General features: G+C 35.3%; 1 protein-coding gene across 3 annotated transcripts; it reads left to right on the top strand.

The window, feature by feature from the left end:
- The first annotated feature begins 253 nt into the window (after positions 1–253).
- Scgalpha (sarcoglycan alpha) lies at positions 254–9,609 on the top strand. 3 transcript variants are annotated; one of them, XM_089709822.1, is made up of 10 exons: positions 254–344; positions 847–976; positions 1,642–1,784; positions 2,633–2,781; positions 3,190–3,321; positions 3,951–4,125; positions 4,572–4,816; positions 6,491–6,559; positions 7,066–7,167; positions 8,228–9,609. In XM_089709822.1, the coding sequence occupies exons 2-10, from the start codon at positions 850–852 to the stop codon at positions 8,673–8,675; spliced, it is 1,590 nt and encodes a 529-aa protein (XP_089565948.1). In that variant the 5' UTR covers positions 254–344; positions 847–849; the 3' UTR covers positions 8,676–9,609. The 3 variants fall into 3 exon arrangements, with proteins under 3 accessions (XP_089565948.1, XP_089565950.1, XP_089565949.1); XM_089709824.1 differs by lacking the exon at positions 1,642–1,784; XM_089709823.1 differs by lacking the exon at positions 6,491–6,559.
- Positions 9,610–17,823: the final 8,214 nt, after the last annotated feature.

Genomic DNA, 17,823 nt, shown 5'->3' with positions numbered 1-17,823 from the left:
GCGCTCCGTTTCACGGTAACGTCACAGCGTGTCACGAACGAACTTCACACTGAAGGGTATTTAAAGATATTTCCAGGATGTAAATGATAAAAAAATCGTCATTCATTTATTTTTAGGCTTTTATTACACTACTAAAAATTTTTAAGATATTATTGTTAAAATTATTAATTAGTGTTACGTCACTTGTGATATGCTACTAAAATGAATCGGAACGTGATTTTCAATAACAAAACACTGTTGGGAGTTAACCAATGACGTCGTTTTTGGTTTTACGTCACGCCCTACTTTCAGGGACGTACTTGCTTATTTTTATCGACAACCAACGTAAATAAATGGAATAAATTGTAAGTAAATTAATATACTACATGCTTTTAGTTTTATTGCATGGATCTTAACTGGATAAACTTTCAATTAAATGTTGGTTATTTTCGTCTTGTAATCTCAGAGTAGTCGAATTAGAAACACGGATTCAGTAATCTATATTTTTATAACATAGGTACCTACTAGCTTGTTAAACTGGACTAATAGAAAATTTATTTCTTGATTTTTATCAATATTGATTGCAAACTTTAGTCGTGGCCGTTAAAATCGTTTTTGAAGGACATTTCTTTCATAAAAAAATTTCATGACCCATTATTATTAATTCATAGATATTAATTTACTGTTACGTATTTATAGACGCTTATCGACATTTTATGAAATACAAATTACCCAATAAACATTTCAATGTAGATAGGTATTAGGTACGCCTTTTTATTTCAAATTCAAATTCATTTATTCATTGTTTGAACACGTATACATACAATCTAATTTAATTTCTTCTATTATTTTTTTTTTGTTTTTCAGAAAATGCCGTTAATCATACTATGGATGATTCTGCTGACTCATGGGGCTTTGGCCCATGAGTATAAAGCAGTTGAGACCGAAATGTTCGCGATACCAATCAGCCCGAATTTATTCAATTGGACTTATCAAGGTATTTATGGTTTTATTTTACTTTTTTGCCTGATTATAGTAGAGAGTAATAATAGTTATGAGAAAAAAACTAACTTTTGCCCGCGTCTTCTCCCGCATTCGGTTGTTAGTAAAAAAGAGCTTGCCAAGCACACGTGTCAGAAGGGAGCTTCTTAGATAAGATTCAAAGATAATTTTCAAGAGCAACCTACGCCCTTTTTACAATTATACCTACCTACTATGTATTGGTTAATGTTTAATTCCTAGAGTAGGTTTATTAGGAGGTTATATTAGTTTTATATAGGTAGGTAAAAAGTAAAATATAAAATAATATTTTACTTTTTACTGGTATCTTTCAAGATTGAAAGCGTGTTTTTTAAACTATATCTATGTATTAATTTGTTATTCCATAGTCTACTTCACCCTATATTACACATATGTATTTAACTTCCTAGTTTGGATAACCAACATTATCGAATGTAATCCATACTAATATTATAAATGCGAAAGTAACTCTGTCTGTCTGTCTGTTACTCAATCACGCCTAAACTACTGAACCAATTTACATGTAATTTGGTATGGAGATAGGTATTTTGATACCCGAGAAAGGACATAGGCTACCTTTTATTGCGAAATATGTACCACGGGCGAAGCCGGGGCGGACCTCTAGTTATTAATGTATTACAGAATTTGATCAACAATACCGTTTCTACGCATCACTAATCGGTAAACCAGAACTGCCCTCATGGCTTCGATACATCTACAGTGGAAGACATCACTCGGGGTTCATTTTTGGTACACCCCCTAGGAATACGGAGTCGCCTATTACGGTAAGAACTTAATTTGGACAAGTACACACGGGTGCAAAAAAATCGCACACTCCGTACTTTCTAAGTTCAACTTCAATTATTTTAATGTTCTAAACATATGTACTTATTTGGAAAAAATGAAAGCATAAAATGAAAGCATATTTAATAAGCTTTATTGAGATTAACCTAAAAATGTAGGGGGTGTGCGATTTTTTGCACCCGAGTGTATGTAAAGTAACGTATATAATTATTATTTCCTATAACTTATGAAACAGTGGTTGCTTTGGTGGTCAGTAGGATGTTTTGTGATGTCCTACTAATCCATACTATAATATTATAAATGCGAAAGTAACTCTGTCTGTCTGTCTGTTACTCAATCACGCCTAAACTACTGAACCAATTTTCATGAAATTTGGTGTGGAGATATTTTGATACCCTAGAAAGGACATAGGCTTCTTTTTATCCCGGGAAAATGACGCAATCCCGGAAATCCCACGGGAACTATGCTGGTTTTTCTTTGACTGCGCGGGCGAAGCTGCGGGCGGAAACCTAGTATTTATATATTTTTTATCGTAATTAAATATTATGTAACTAATATGTAGCTTTAATATGTGGTTATGTAACTTTTGAGTGAATAAATTTCGTTTTTGATGAATTATCAATCCGTTTCATAAATTTATTTAAGAAGCCGTTCATCTAGACAAAAATATGAAAAAAAATCTGGGTGCCACCAGATTACCTAAAAAAACCCTCCAGCTGGTAAAGGAATTATTAAAATTGGTTAAGCAGTTGTAGGTAGTAGTAATTACAAACGGATAAAAAAACATATCTCTCTATAATAATATAAGTATACCTATATGTATTTATAGTTGGAAGTAATCGGTCTAAACAGACAAGACTATGAAACGCGCCGGGTTTTGCTCAACTTACGAATTGAACCAAAAAGCAAGATGGCGACTCATGAAGTGGAATTGAAAATAGACAATCTTAATGTTGAGGATTTACTTGATGAACATAGGTAAGTGGAAATTTGTGCTTTATAATTAGTGGAGTAGAGTTAAAAATCATTTGGTGAATCCAGGCTAATTTATTGCTCAGTTCAATTTTGTAATATAAACGAACTTTTCGGTAAATACGAGTTTTTAATTCGATAATAAAAAATATGGAATTTTAAACATTTTTGAGTATAATTTTTACTACATTTTACTCATAAAGTCTAGAATCTAGTTATATAAATGTATATTTATTGAAAAAGGTAGTTAAATTTTATAACTACCCGCAAACGTTAAAAAAAATTAAAATACGAAGACTTCAAAACAAAATATACACACGGCCATAAAAATTTACAGTTATCATAATTGTCTTTTTATTATTATTCCAATAACGTATTTACATTTTACATAAAGAATATATTGAAATGTTCCAGAATGACGCGTCTAAAAGACATTCTACGAACAAAGCTATGGACGGAAAGCAGTGGCGACCTCTATGCTACGTTTCTAGCTTCGGCCATAGATTTAGGGGCTAGGTTGCCTTTGAAACCTAGCGATGGTGAGGGGTGAGTAACTAAGTAATCTATACTAATATTATAAAGCTGAAGAGTTTGTTTGTTTGTTTGAACACGCTAATCTCAGGAACTACTGGTCCGATTTGAAAAATTATTTCCGTGTTAGTTAGCCCATTTATCGAGGAAGGCTATATATACTATATATCATTTCGCGAAGACTAACAGGAGAGGAGCCATGCGGGTGAAACCGCGAAGCGCAGCTATTGTAATATACATATTACATAGACCACTTAAAATATTATAATAATTTGTTTTATTAGCCTAGTAGTTCGTTTAGGAAGTGTAGGTACACCATTTACTAGCTATAACCTCTTTCCAATGACAAAATATATACAGTATATTATTAAGTGTGGGTCAAAATGAAGTTTAGATAAAATATATTTAAAAAATAACAATAAAAATTCCTCTTTTCAGCCTAGTAGTTCGTCTAGTTAGTATAACACCATGTTCTAGCGAACTAAAGCGTCTCCGGGAAGAAGTTTGACCACTCTCTCGCTTACCAAGTTGTCGCCGAGAGATTTTAATCGAACTTTTACTATATTATACACGAAGTTTAGGTTAAATATATATACAAAATGATGTCTTACAATTTATAAAGTAAATAATAATGTCTTTTTCAGTCTAGTTGTTCGTCTAGGCAGTATAACACCATTTTCTAGCGAACTAAAGCGTCTCCGGGAGGAAGTTCGACCGCTCTCTCGATTACCAAGTTGTCCCCGAGAGTTTAAACGAACTACTGTAGAAAGATTGTTCAGGGATGCTGGGTTTACATTGGATTGGTGTAGCTTTGAATTGGTAAGTAGATTTTAGAGATAAAACTAATATGGTAGAAAGTGAAATTAATAAAAGAAGAATGGTTAAAGTTGAACTGGTATTATAAGTATTATTATCATGCTGAATCCGATTTAAATCTGCTTTTGAGGCAGGTATTTTTTATATGTGGCAATTATTAGTGTATATTAAAATGAATATACTTTTAGAAATGTACACAGGGCTGGGTTCGATATTAGTTTGAACTTTGAACGTAATAACAATGTACTGCGATTCTACACAACTGCCTAATTGATGTAGACAGTTGATAACAAATCACAACAAGTCAACGACTATTAACAAAGTGAGGGTAGTTGGGTCAAACGTCGTACAAACAACGTCTGAGCCACTAGGAAATTGCAAATCATTTTTAAATTGCAAATCATTTTTAAATAAATATTCACAATATAAATACACATAATCACTTTCAGTACAACACAATCTACAAAGAACGCACTACAGAGCGTCTCGAATACCTAACCGAAATACCTCCCAGTAGACCGGATAAGAACAGTCTTTTCAACACAAAAGACGCGTGGACTGCTCCCAGTAGAACGGCTCTACCGAGTAGAAGTTATGTGCAACAATTGTCTGTGACGATTGCTGTTCCTTTGGTGCTTATGTTGCTGTCTGTTGCTGCGTTGAGTGCTGTATTGTGCTTTCATTATGCTGCTATGTGAGTATCACTACATAGTATAAAACAAAGTCGCTTTCTCTGTCCCTATGTCTCTATGTATGCTTAAATCTTTAAAATTACGCAACGGATTTTGATGCAGTTTTTTTAAATAGAGTGATTCAAGAGGAAGGTTTTAGTATATAAGTTATTAGGTTTAAGTCAAAGCGGGCGAAGCCGCGGGCGGTAAGCTAGTCTTAAATAAAATAATATTAATAAAACAAGTATAGTCCTACTTAATATGTATATGTCGGCGCAACGACGTAATACGACTACCCTCAAACTACTAAATAATTATAACTAGCTAAAATTTACTTTGATCTTTTTAAATAAGTGGTTAATTAATGTATTAAAATAATTAAATTCACGAAATAATTAATGTTTGTTATAAATGATAAAAATTCATGGTAAAAATTCGAGTGGCAACACTCAAACTAATTCTTGTGAGTCATGGTTTGCTTTAAATGCGAGCGCCCGACGGCACAGAGCACATTCAGTACCACGTGACCTAGTCTCCTAGGACACGACCGCTTCCTCGCCGCTGGCTGATGGGCGCCCCCCGGCACCTTGCCGGCGGGCTCGACCTCGCTAAGCGGCAGGTGGCTTCACCCACGGACATTCCTCCCTCTGCTGCTAGCAGCCAGCAGATCGCCCGCGATAACACGCGGGCTCGATCGCACTGCAGCAGGACACCTCCCGGACACGACACCTCGGACCATTAGGTCCCACCCAGTGCCCCGCCTGTAGTTGCAGGCGGCGTTGCCACCACTGAAAGGGGCCGTTGCCCCGAACAGTTACCCCGAGGCCTGTGAAGGCCTGCGTGGAAGACCCCGCGATCGAACAGAGCACATTCACGCGCCGGCCGTCAGAGCGTTCGGAGCTCTCTCTAAAATTAGTAATTTCGACGTGAAATAAAAGGGCAGTAAAATAACTACGGGCGTTCTACTTCGAGTATGAGCGCCTGCTCTGATGATGGTGACGTCAGAATTGTTGACGTCACTCTTTTTAAAAATAGCCTTTGGGCCCTTCTTCCGTCATATACGAATACGGTATAATATAAAATTATAAATGCGAAAGTTTATGAGGATGGACGCATGTGTATAGGTATATTGTGTGTTTGTTACTCTTTCACGCAAATAACCGATTACAATGAAATTTAGTACACATAACATAACAGTACGGTAACTTGGTAAACTAGCCTGATAGATATGTAAACTAGCTTTCCGCCCGCGGCTTCGCCCGCGTTTTCAAAGGAAAACCCGCATAGTTTCCGTTCCCGTCGGATTTCCGGGATAAAACCTATCCTATATGTTAAATCCAAGTTACCCTCTATATGTGTGCTAAATTTCATTGTAATCGGTTCAGTAGTATTTGCGTGAAATCGTAACAAACACACACACACACATCCATCCTCACAAACTTTCGCATTTATAATATTAGTAGGATAAGTACTCTAAATGCTCTAAATACTGCTACCTATTGCTACATTGCATTTAATGCAACAAAAATTATGTTGTTATTTTTATAAGTAAGTATGTAATAAATAATTTTATGTATAAACGGGATACGATAGGGATAACTTGTAAAAATAATCATTCGTAAAAATTTATCTAATGACCGATTGAAAGAAAGTTATGATTTTTTTTTCATAAAGGAACTTAAAATTAATAATTTCAGACGCGATCCAGAATCGGAAGGTTTCATAAACGACATTTACCACATCTGCGCAGATTATAAACGAAGGAGGTTAGATTGTGTGCGCGTGATTCGTGTAACAAATAATATTATAATATATTATGTATTTTTGCTTTAAAAACTGAATCTTGACACTATTTATTTGTTTGTTTAACCGACTAATAAAGTGTATGTTACTAAACATTGTGTGTCAATATTTTAAAACTAAAAATCTTCATTTTAATAAATATAACGCAAAAATTTAAGTTTTGTTTGTAAACTAGGTAATACCTTTTTTTACAAAATGCATGTAACCACCAATGAAAAAAAAATGAGAAATAACATTTACTAAATATAAATTAAAATTTTGGAATTTAATTATAAAAAATTAATAATTTTAAAATGATAGTTACTAATACTGTAATACCTACAATCGAAATTCTGGGACAGGAATTACATGTAATAATTATTAATTATTATTGAAAACTCAAGAACATCACAAAATAATAATTTAAACAACCAACGCTGTTACACTTAAATTGTCATATTTTTTTTTACTATAAAAATATTATTTTCAGAGCACACAAAACAACAAAAGTGGAACTGTGTAGATATGGCACTGGCAACACAGAGCAGAGTCAAATCGTCGATGATGAAAGTACCAAGAGTTTGGGAGTGAGGTAATTAATTCCTTTTGTATTTTCAAAATTAATAATAAAATTAATATAATTATTAAATTTGACTAAAACAAAAATTTTTGTAGCAACTCAAATTACATTGAAAATTTTCAATAGGTATTCGGTATTTCTATATTATGTAGAAGCACAGTATTACCATCCTACAGTATGGCGACGAATGTACTTGTGCAGAGAAACGGAGGGGAACTGGCGGGGGGTCGGGCGACGCGGGCCGCTTAATGCAATCACGCTTACATATTCTATTATGACGCGCAAAAACTGTTCCGTTTACGGATGTAAATCTACATTGAAATCCCAGAAGGAAACAATATTACAGAAAGATTGTTTTAATTGTATCTGTTGAATTAAAATCAAAGCTATGTATATGTTGTCCTCATTATTTTCTAATCAGATTGTACATCCCAATGCAAATGCATTACTTAGTTAAATGGTATAATATACAATTAAGAACATCCAAAAATAAAGTGTTCACGTAAATAATATTTAGCAGTGCAATATCTGTAATTATATATTTATGAACAAATAATTACATCAGATTTAATAATCGCAATTATTTTGAATGTACATATGAATAAATGATTTCATCATAATATTAATAATCAAAATTGTTTTATTTCCCATTTGTTGCAACCCTAGCGTATTTTTGTGTGGCAGCGTAAGTACCTACGCTGGCGGCGGCATCGCGCGACATCAAAGGCGATTCCTTACTGTAGGAAATAATATTGTAATACTGTGGTAGAAGTAAAGAATATTCATATCCTGTATCTGTGTGATTCAATGTTTATTTATCACTAGCGGTGCGCCCCGGCTTCGCCCGTGGAACATTTACGTTTTCTCTACATAAGAACCATTCTCGTACTTCAAGTAATATAATTTAAAAAAAGAATTATCGAAATCGGTCCACCCGTTCACACGTGATGCCGTGACCAAGGAAAACGGGTTTCATTTTTATATATTTAGATGATATAGCATCGAGCTATTAAAAATAATAATTTATATTCTAGCTGTTGATGTATTCAAATATATGTTTTATTTTTTTCAGCCCGAACAACAGTCTAACGAGATACAGCCCAAAATCCACCCCGAACTTAGCCGGAAACTACAACCGACCCCAACCTCCCCCTTACGCAAACACACTACACAATCGCAAGTCACACACACACACACCGACACACACAGACACAGAAACACACACACCAGAACACAGACATTTGGCTCTAGAAGAATCGCTAAAACTCCTAAACGAAGCGAACATAGCCAGCGAATTTGATAACTTACTACTGAAGAACCCGATTGTCGATTTTAATGATGGTTCCGAGGATTATGTTCCGATTAAACAGGATCCTGGCTATGTCAAAGCGGACCCTGGTTATGTCAAAGCGGATTCCGGTTATGTCAAAGTGGATCCGGGCTATGTCAAAGTGGATCCCAGTTATGTCAATCCGGATACAGGTTTCCCGGATCCTAAATATGAAGGTGTTGGCATTTGACACAATGATATTGACGGGACAGCTCCCGTCAAGACGTGGTTCTGTTGAAATGGCGGGAATATTTGAATGTTTTTAGTATTTTTTTTTGTTACTACTGATTATTTATTATTGTAGAACAGTTAAAAGAAACATACTTAAGTATTTAAACTTAAACTTGAACTTTGTAACTTGTAAGGCAAAAGTCGTAACAATATTCGTAAACTATTTCATTACGATAGACGTAGTATAGAATATTCAACATTAATCAACTATCGAATACAGTAGAATCTTTCTAGGGTTGAATATTGTTCTATGTAGTAAATATTGTTTATTACGTAATATAATACGATTTTTAAAAACAGTAGACGCACATTTTTTGTACAATATAACAAATACAAAGTTAATACTGATAGATAGACAGAGTCACTTTTGCATTTATATCATTAAGTATTACGCGATACAATTAAGAATAGGAACGACTGAGCGCCATATTGTGACGTCATTTTTATTATTTATATGAACATTTTTCAAACTAATAATAATCCAAGTTAAAATGTTACTGATAATATGTAAAACAGGATTTCTTAGCAGATTGTATATTTCAAACAAGCTGTGCCCCGCGGTTTCACCCGCATTGCTCCGCTCTTGTTGGTCTTAGCGTGATGATATATAGCCTATTACCTTCCTCGATACATAATCAAACACCGAAAGATTTTTTCAAATCGGACGAGTAGTTCCTGAGATTAGCGCGTTCAAACAAACAAACTCTTCAGCTGCATAATATAAGTAAGTATAGATTACAAAATATTAGGGCATTGACTGTAATCCGTTGATGTTTCAAGCAAGCCTTTTGATATTGTATAAATATATTGTACCTACTAACATAAAAAGTTGTTGTACCGAATAATAACATGAATATAATCTAGTCAATTGTATACTAGTCAGTAGATTGTAATATTTAGAAAAATAAAAATATAGACAACACTAGTATTTTTGTTTTTTTATTTCAATCCTTACTTAGAAGACACGAGTAACATTATATTTATTTATATTATAACATATTTGATATACATTGTTTAAATCTGTCTAGCCCCGGAACTACAGACACAATAGAAAATCTATTGTGTCTGGGACCGATCGGGCCCATTGGGGCTCAATGGGTTAAAATATATCGCAGATAAATTGTACGATGTTGCCTGAATAAACAATGGTCCCAAAATTAAATTCTTAATTATTTTATATAAGTTGTTTTAATGTTACTGTTCGGGAGATCCAGTCAAGAGCGGGACTTACAGGCGCTATGACAGCAGACGAGGCCGTAGCCAAACTGTGTTTATGTATTCTCTTCAGATGATGCCGCACTTGGCAATTTGTTAAACTCGCGGAATTAATACCAACAATACCAGATGTATGTATCATCGCTCCGCCTGAATCTCCTCCACATATCATCGCTAGTGAGCCGCATGCTGATGAAACACATAACGAATAGGATCTATATTGTCTTTCCTTCATCAAACAAACGTTGACTATACCTTTATAGACTTGTAATGGTTTTTTTAAAGGATACGTGGTGTCCACCGTTGAAGACACGTTCGTCGTCCCGTGGCCAGCTACATACACCTCTTGTCCAATCAGCGTCTTATAATCGACTGCACTGATAACCGCATATTCAGATATATGTATCCTTTGTGTGCGGAGGAGGGAAATGTCAAGGTTGGCTAAATTATAATCGGCGTTTAAGTCGTATGAGGGATGAGGGATCACCTCCAGCACTTTGGAAAAATTGCCCCGGAGTGTCGGTAGGTGTGACCCATAATTAAGAGCATAATATTGACGTACGGGTGGTGACTGCTTGCAATGAGCAGAAGTTATCGACCAAATTGGCGAAATAACACTACACGTACAAAACGGGAGAAATTCGTTATTGCCTTTCATATTTAATAGTCCGAAAATAGCGACGTATGGAAACTCTTCAATAATAACGTCCCGACCTTGAAATATTCGCCGCCCTGCTTCACACTCTACGCTAAATGCTACGAATAGGCAGTTTAATAAATAAATCATTTCAAACGTGTTTTACTAGGAATATTTATGACTATAAGTATTTATTACAAATAAAATGTTATGCGAAATAAAATTATTTTCATTCATATCGTATAATAAAAAGTGTTGTTATAGAGATTACACCCGTGAAATTCACCAGGGTGGCAAAGGACTGGTTTTTGGACATTTTCTAGTAGTCAACTATCTATCTAGTAGTTTTCTAGGAATCGAAGCTATAGGTACTCTCTGTTGCAATAGTTGGTCGCAAATCAGTATCTATAGGCACATATAAAAAGTCGTAGGAAAGTCAAAAATTGTAATTGAATATTTTTTTAAAGAATATATTTTACGGAGTGATCTACAATAGATACCTAAGCCTAAAATATAGTTTTTACAATTTTTGTCTGTTTGTCTGTATGTATGACGTATGTCCAGGCTAAACTCAAAAATTACTACATGGATTTACTTCAAATTTTGTACAGAGGTATCTTGAGACCAGAGGAAGGATATAGGATAGGTTTAATCCCGGTATTCCCACGGGAACGGGAACTATGCTGGTTTTTCATTGGCTACGCGGGCGTAGCTGGTGGCGGAAAGCTAGTCTACTCTATCGTTTTCGTTTCATATAGTGTAGGTATTATAGACCGGACCCTCAGTGGAGTTTCGTTTGCAAAAATAGCGGACCTAAATCTGACTTCTGATATATATTTTATAGATCCCAGACATCCTATAGACAGATGTTGCCAACCAGTTTTGTGGTCCCCCTCTCCCCACCCCGGTAATTAAATATGGCATACAAAGAAAAAAATAAAAATTTCCAAAACATGCTTTGTGGGGTATCAAATGAAAGAGCTTATTGAGTAGATCACGAATATATAGCATACTATAACATTTCTTACACTTTCTCTAAGATTTTTTAGAAAATTTACGAAAATGCTCCATTTTTGAGTTAACTTTAAACCACTATAGATTGAAAACTCATGAATATATTTTTTAAATTATTATTTTAAATAATTAACAATAGTCCATTGTTTACGATTCAATAGTTCGTACAGTGAAATAGTTGTATGGGGGAGTGGGGGGAGCATTCAAAGATGGCGAGTATATTTTCAAGTTTATGCCAGAAATAAAGGCCTAATACAAAAATATCGGTGTCAGGGCTTAGAATAATTATCTCTGCACTGTGGCAGAACATTCTTGAATCAGCCTCTGTTTGATTAGATTTCAAATCGGTAACTTCAGTGAAAGTTGCGCCTTGCAATTTAAAACATTTTGTGGGGTCATCAAATCCTCATACATATAGCTCACTTATTACGAACTATTGAATCGTAAACAATGGACTATTGTTAATTATTTAAAATAATAATTTAAAAAATATATTCATGAGTTTTCAATCTATAGTGGTTTAAAGTTAACTCAAAAATGGAGCATTTTCGTAAATTTTCTAAAAAATCTTAGAGAAAGTGTAAGAAATGTTATAGTATGCTATATATTCGTGATCTACTCAATAAGCTCTTTCATTTGATACTCCACACGGCATGTTTTGGAAATTTTTATTTTTTTCTTTGTATGCCATATTTAATTACCGGGGTGGGGGGAGGGGGACCACAAAACTGGTTGGCAATTCTGTCTATAGGATGTCTGGGATCTATACAATATATTATTATATCAGAAGTCAGATTTAGGTCCGCTATTTTTGCAAACGAACATCTCCTTGGAGCCTGCTCTATTAGTATAATATTTATATTGGTTTAGATCCGTGAATATACAATTACATTTGAAGATTTGAATTGAAACTTCTATAGGCGAGTAGAGCGTAAAATTTCAAGGTCGCCTCATGGCAATACCGTCACGTCCTGGAATAAAGTGACGATTTTGGTATCTTTGAATCATGTCAAAGAAGTTTCACTTCTGACACGTGTGCTCGGCACACACTTTTTACTAGTTATTTTCTAACTTCCATTTCAAAAGTATGTAGTAAAGTGTTGCAACACACTTTGTCAATTTTCAATAATAAGATTTTTATAACGTTTGCTTATCGCTAGAGTTAATATACAACAATTCAGTGTTTCACAATTTTTTATTTCTTCACACACCTATTGAGAACTAGTTACAGTCGAAATGTTTTGTTTGATATTCATATTGGTAGCTCAGAGCATACAGTGTGAAGCCGGACGGCGGATATTTCAAGGTCGGGACGTTGTTCTGGGAGAGTTTCCATACGTCGCCAACTGGGGAACTCTGATAAAAGATGCCAAGAAAACGAAATTCGATCCTTATTGCACATGCAGCATCATTTCGCCTACTTGGGCAATATCTGCTGCACACTGCATGGAAAAACCACCCCTTTTGACGCGAAATTGTATCAACTACAACTCTCATATACCATCAGATTTAGGAAAGTTCGCTGAAGTACTTCAGGCGATTGCACATCCTAACTATGACTTCGACAACGAATATGCATTTCTGAAGAACGATATTTGTCTCATACGCACTAAACGTATTCAAATAGCGACATATGCTGTACTCAGCGCTGTTGATTATCTTAGTCTGATCGGTCAAGAAGTATACGTAGCTGGTTACGGATCCACAAACGATTCTTCAAAAGTGGATTTAACGTTTTTCGTAAATAAGCCACTGCAAGTATTCAAGGGTATGGTTATTAAGTGCCTTGAAAGAAAAGCAGATGCGACTTTCAGTTCTGTTTGTTTTTCATCACCATGTGGCTCCCTGGCCATGATCTGTGGAGGTGATTCCGGTGGACCCGTGATACATACATCTGGGATCGTTGCAGTTAATTCTTGGAGCGGGAACGATTGTGAATTTTTAATTAATTTGAAGATGATTCATAAACATTCCTTAGCTCGAGCCGCATCTGGCGTCGGTTCACCTGTCAGCGCAGTACTCGACTGGATCTCGCACACAATCGCGAATACAGTTTGATAGTAATTGTAACATAATATAGTTTATTGTAATATATAGTTTTGTTTCAAATGTTTTACGATTTCATTAATATCTTCTTTTTCTTACCGATCATAAAATAAAATCTGTGTTAGGTAGATTATTTTAGAAACTAAAAAAAATTAAGTAGTCTTCTTCTTCTTCTTCTTATCAGCCGTGGGACGTCCACTGCTGGACAAAGGCCTCCCTCAAGGATTTCAAGTACGACCGGTCACCGGTGGCCTGCATCCAGCGGTTCCCTGCCACTCGGACCAGGTCGTCTGTCCATCTTGTGGGAGGTCGTCCCACGCTTCGTCTTCCCGTTCGTGGCCGCCATTCCAGAACCTTTCTGCCCCAACGGCCATCGGTTCTACGGGCTATGTGCCCCGCCTATGCATGTCATGCATTGCATTGCCGTCTAGGGACAACATTATATCTATTTTTCATGATTGAATAAAATGAGGTTGAACAAAAATAAAATCTTTATCATATCTATATTCTGATGTTTTATTTTAATTCCTTACTTTCCTACTTACGAAACTTATACTCTATCTTATACTTAATACTATAAACCTGAAAAGAGTTTGTTTGTTTGGACATGGTTATCTCCAACCTCCAGGAACTACTGGTCCGATTTGAAAAATTATTTCAGTGTTAGATAGCCCATTTATCCACGAAAGCTATAAGGCTATATATCATCACACTAATACCAATATAGGAGCGGAGCAATGTGGGTATAAAGGCGGGTCACATCTAGTATGAAATAATTACTATATCAACTAACAGAAAGAACATGGTTTAATATAAAACTCGTACAAAATTTTATTTCTAAACAATAAAATAATAATTATGTATGAATTGACCTGAATTGAGAGTAAATTGGCTACCTCAAGAAAGATTAACTGAACGAAAACATTTGTATTTAAATGTAAGCTAGTATGCAAAGCTATTTGTGGTCTTATCATTATTACCTAGAAAAGAGTCTTTCTCGTTATTTTTCTTTCAAAATCTGTATTTTAAATTGAATACAGAAAAATCAATTGCATATACAAGTTATTATTATAACAACAGTTATAATATGTTTTAGTTTCTAAAATAATCTATCTGATACCGAATTTATTTTATGACCGGTAAGAAAAAGAAGATACTTAAGAAATCGTAAAACATTTGAAATTAAACTATATAATATTACAATATTGCGATAAACTATATTACTATCAAACTGTATTCGCGATTGTGTGCGAGATCCAGTCGAGCACTGCGCTGACAGGTGAACCGACGACAGACGCGGCTCGAGCTAAGGAATGTTTATGAATCATCTTCAAATGAATTAAAAATTCACATTCGTTCTGGCGCCAAGAATTAACTGCAACAATCCCAGATGTATGTATCACGGGTCCACCGGAATCTCCTCCACAGATCATGGCCAGAGAGCCACATGGTGACGAAACACAAACAGAACTGAAAGGTGCATCTGCTTTTCTTTCAATACACTTAATAACCATACCCTTGAATACTTGCAGTGGCTTATTTACGGAAAACGTTAAATCCACTTCTGAAGAATCGTTTGTGGATCCGTAACCAGCTACGTATACTTTTTGACCGATCAGATTAAGATAATCAACAGCGCTGAGTACAGCATATGTCTCTATTTGAATCCGTTTAGTGCGTATGAGACAAATATCGTTCTTCATAAATGTACCTTCGTCGTCAAAGTCATAGTTAGGATGTGCAATCGCCTGAAGTACTTCAGCGAACTTTCCTAAATCTGTTGGTATATAAGACGCGTAGTTGATACAATTTCGCGTCAAAAGGGGTGGCTTCTCCATGCAGTGTGCAGCAGATATTGCCCAAGTAGGCGAAATGATGCTGCATGTGCAATAAGGATCGAATTTCGTTTTCTTGGCATCTTTTATCAGAGTTCCCCAGTTGGCGACATATGGAAACTCTCCCAGAACAACGTCCCGACCTTGAAATATCCGCCGTCCGGCTTCACACTGTATGCTCTGAGCTAGCAATATGAATATCAAACAAAACATTTCGACTGTAACTAGTTCTCAATAAGTGTGTGAAGAAATAAAAAAATTGCGAAACACTGAATTGTTGTATATTACTCTAGCGATAAGCAAACGTTATAAAAATCTTATTATTGAAAATTTACCAATTTTGTTTTACAACACAAATCGAGAAATCGAGGTTAGAAAATAACTAATAAAAAGTGTGTGCTGAGCACACGTGTCAGAAGTGAAACTTCTTTGGCATGATTCAAAGATACCAAAATCGTCACTTTACTCCACGACGTGACGGTATTGCAATGAAGTTCACTTGAAATATTAAAGGATCTAAACCAATATAAATATTATACAAATTACAAATATGATACGGAAACGATAGACTAGACTAGCTTTCCGCCAGCGGCTTCGCCCGCGTAGCCAATGAAAAACCAGCATAGTTCCCATATCCATGGGATTTCCGTGATAAAACCTATGTCCTATGTCCTTCCTCTGATCTCAAGCTATCGCTGTACCAAATTTGAAGTAAATCTATGCAGTCATTTTTGAGTTTAGCCCGAACATACGAACAGACAAACAGAAACAGATACAGATAAAAATTCTAAAAACTATATATTTGGCTTCGGTATTTATTGTAGATCACGCAAGTATTCTTTAAAAAATATTCAATTACAGTTTTGACTTTCCTACGTTTTTTCTATATGTATAGATACTGCTTTGTGACCAACTATTGCAACAGATACTAAGCCGAGCTTCGATTCCTAGAAAACTACTAGATAGATATTAGATAGTTGATTACTAGAAAATGTCCTTAAAACCAGTCCTTCCCCACCCTGTTATGTGAATTTCACGGGTGTAATCTCTATTACATGTCTGTCTGATTAAGGCTAATAAATAAATAAAATAAATCTCTATTACAACACTTTTTATTATTCGATCAGAATGAAAGCAAATTTATTTCGCATAACATTTTATTTGTAATAAATACTTATAGTCATAAATATTCCTAGTAAAACATGTTCGAAATGATTTATTTATTAAACTGCCTATTCGTAGCATTTTCCGTGGAGTGTGAAGCAGGGCGGCGAATATTTCAAGGTCGGGACGTTATTCTTGAAGAGTTTCCATACGTCGCTATTTTGGGACTATTAAATCTGCAAGGCAATAACGAATTTATCCCGTTATGTACGTGTAGCGTTATTTCGCCAATTTGGTCGATATCTGCTGCTCATTGCAGGCTGGCCACACCCATGCTTCAATATTATGCTCTTAATTACGGGTCACACCTACCGACACTCCGGGGCAACTTTTCCAAGGTGCTGGAGGTGATCCCTCATCCCTCATACGACTCTAACGTCCATACTATTTTTTATTTACCCAACCTTGACATTTCCCTCCTCCGAACACAACGGATACATATATCTGAATATGCGGTTATCAGTGCAGTCGATTATAAGACGCTTATCGGACAAGAGGTGTATGTAGCTGGCCACGGGGCGACGAACGTGTCTTCAACGGTGGACACCACGTATCCTTTAAATAAACCATTACAAGTCTATAAAGGTATGATCAACGTTTGTTTGAAGGAGGAAATTCGAGCAGGATACATTTCGATATGTGTTTCATCAGCATGCGGCTCACTGGCGATGATATGTGGAGGCGATTCAGGTGGACCGATGATACATACATCTGGTATTGTTGGTATTAATTCCGCGAGCGAAATGAAATGCCAACAGCGGCATAATCTGAAGAGAATACATAAACACAGTTTGGCTAGGGCCTCGTCTGCTATCATAGCGCCTATAAGTCCCGCTCTTGACTGGATCTCCCGAACAGTTACATTAAAACCACTTATATAAAATTAAATTACAATTTTCTTTTGGGCTTTTGTTTATTCATTTTCATTGCGTAATACTCGGTTCCACCAAAAATATTAATATGAAAAAAAAGACAGCATTAATGCTGTCTTTTAATAAGCAAATTTATTATTCTACTTTATCTATTTCTTGTTTTATCATTATTAACTACAACAATGGTTGTTAATAAAAAGTGTGTCATTTTAAATTGAATGTAGAATATGTATTAGTTAGATATATTATACTATAAAATGATATCAAAATATATTTATACTGTGATAGTAGAGTCATTTTAACAGGCAACGTATTTTGGCAGTT

The sequence above is a fragment of the Colias philodice genome, chromosome 23 (genome assembly GCF_061535455.1).
Source record: "Colias philodice isolate Cphi_HAF_F1 chromosome 23, ilColPhil1 Martin Lab GWU primary, whole genome shotgun sequence".
Taxonomy (NCBI): domain Eukaryota; kingdom Metazoa; phylum Arthropoda; class Insecta; order Lepidoptera; family Pieridae; genus Colias; species Colias philodice.
Note: the sequence above shows the minus strand (reverse complement) of the source record. Positions and strands in the feature narration are given on the sequence as shown.

Coding starts and splice junctions, on each gene's coding strand:
- Scgalpha (XM_089709822.1), top strand. CDS start 850: ATGCCGTTAATCATACTATGGATGATTCTGCTGACTCATGGGGCTTTG. Junction 4,126..4,571: donor ATTGGTGTAGCTTTGAATTG/GTAAGTAGATTT, acceptor AATCACTTTCAG/TACAACACAATCTACAAAGA. Junction 6,560..7,065: donor GCAGATTATAAACGAAGGAG/GTTAGATTGTGT, acceptor TATTATTTTCAG/AGCACACAAAACAACAAAAG.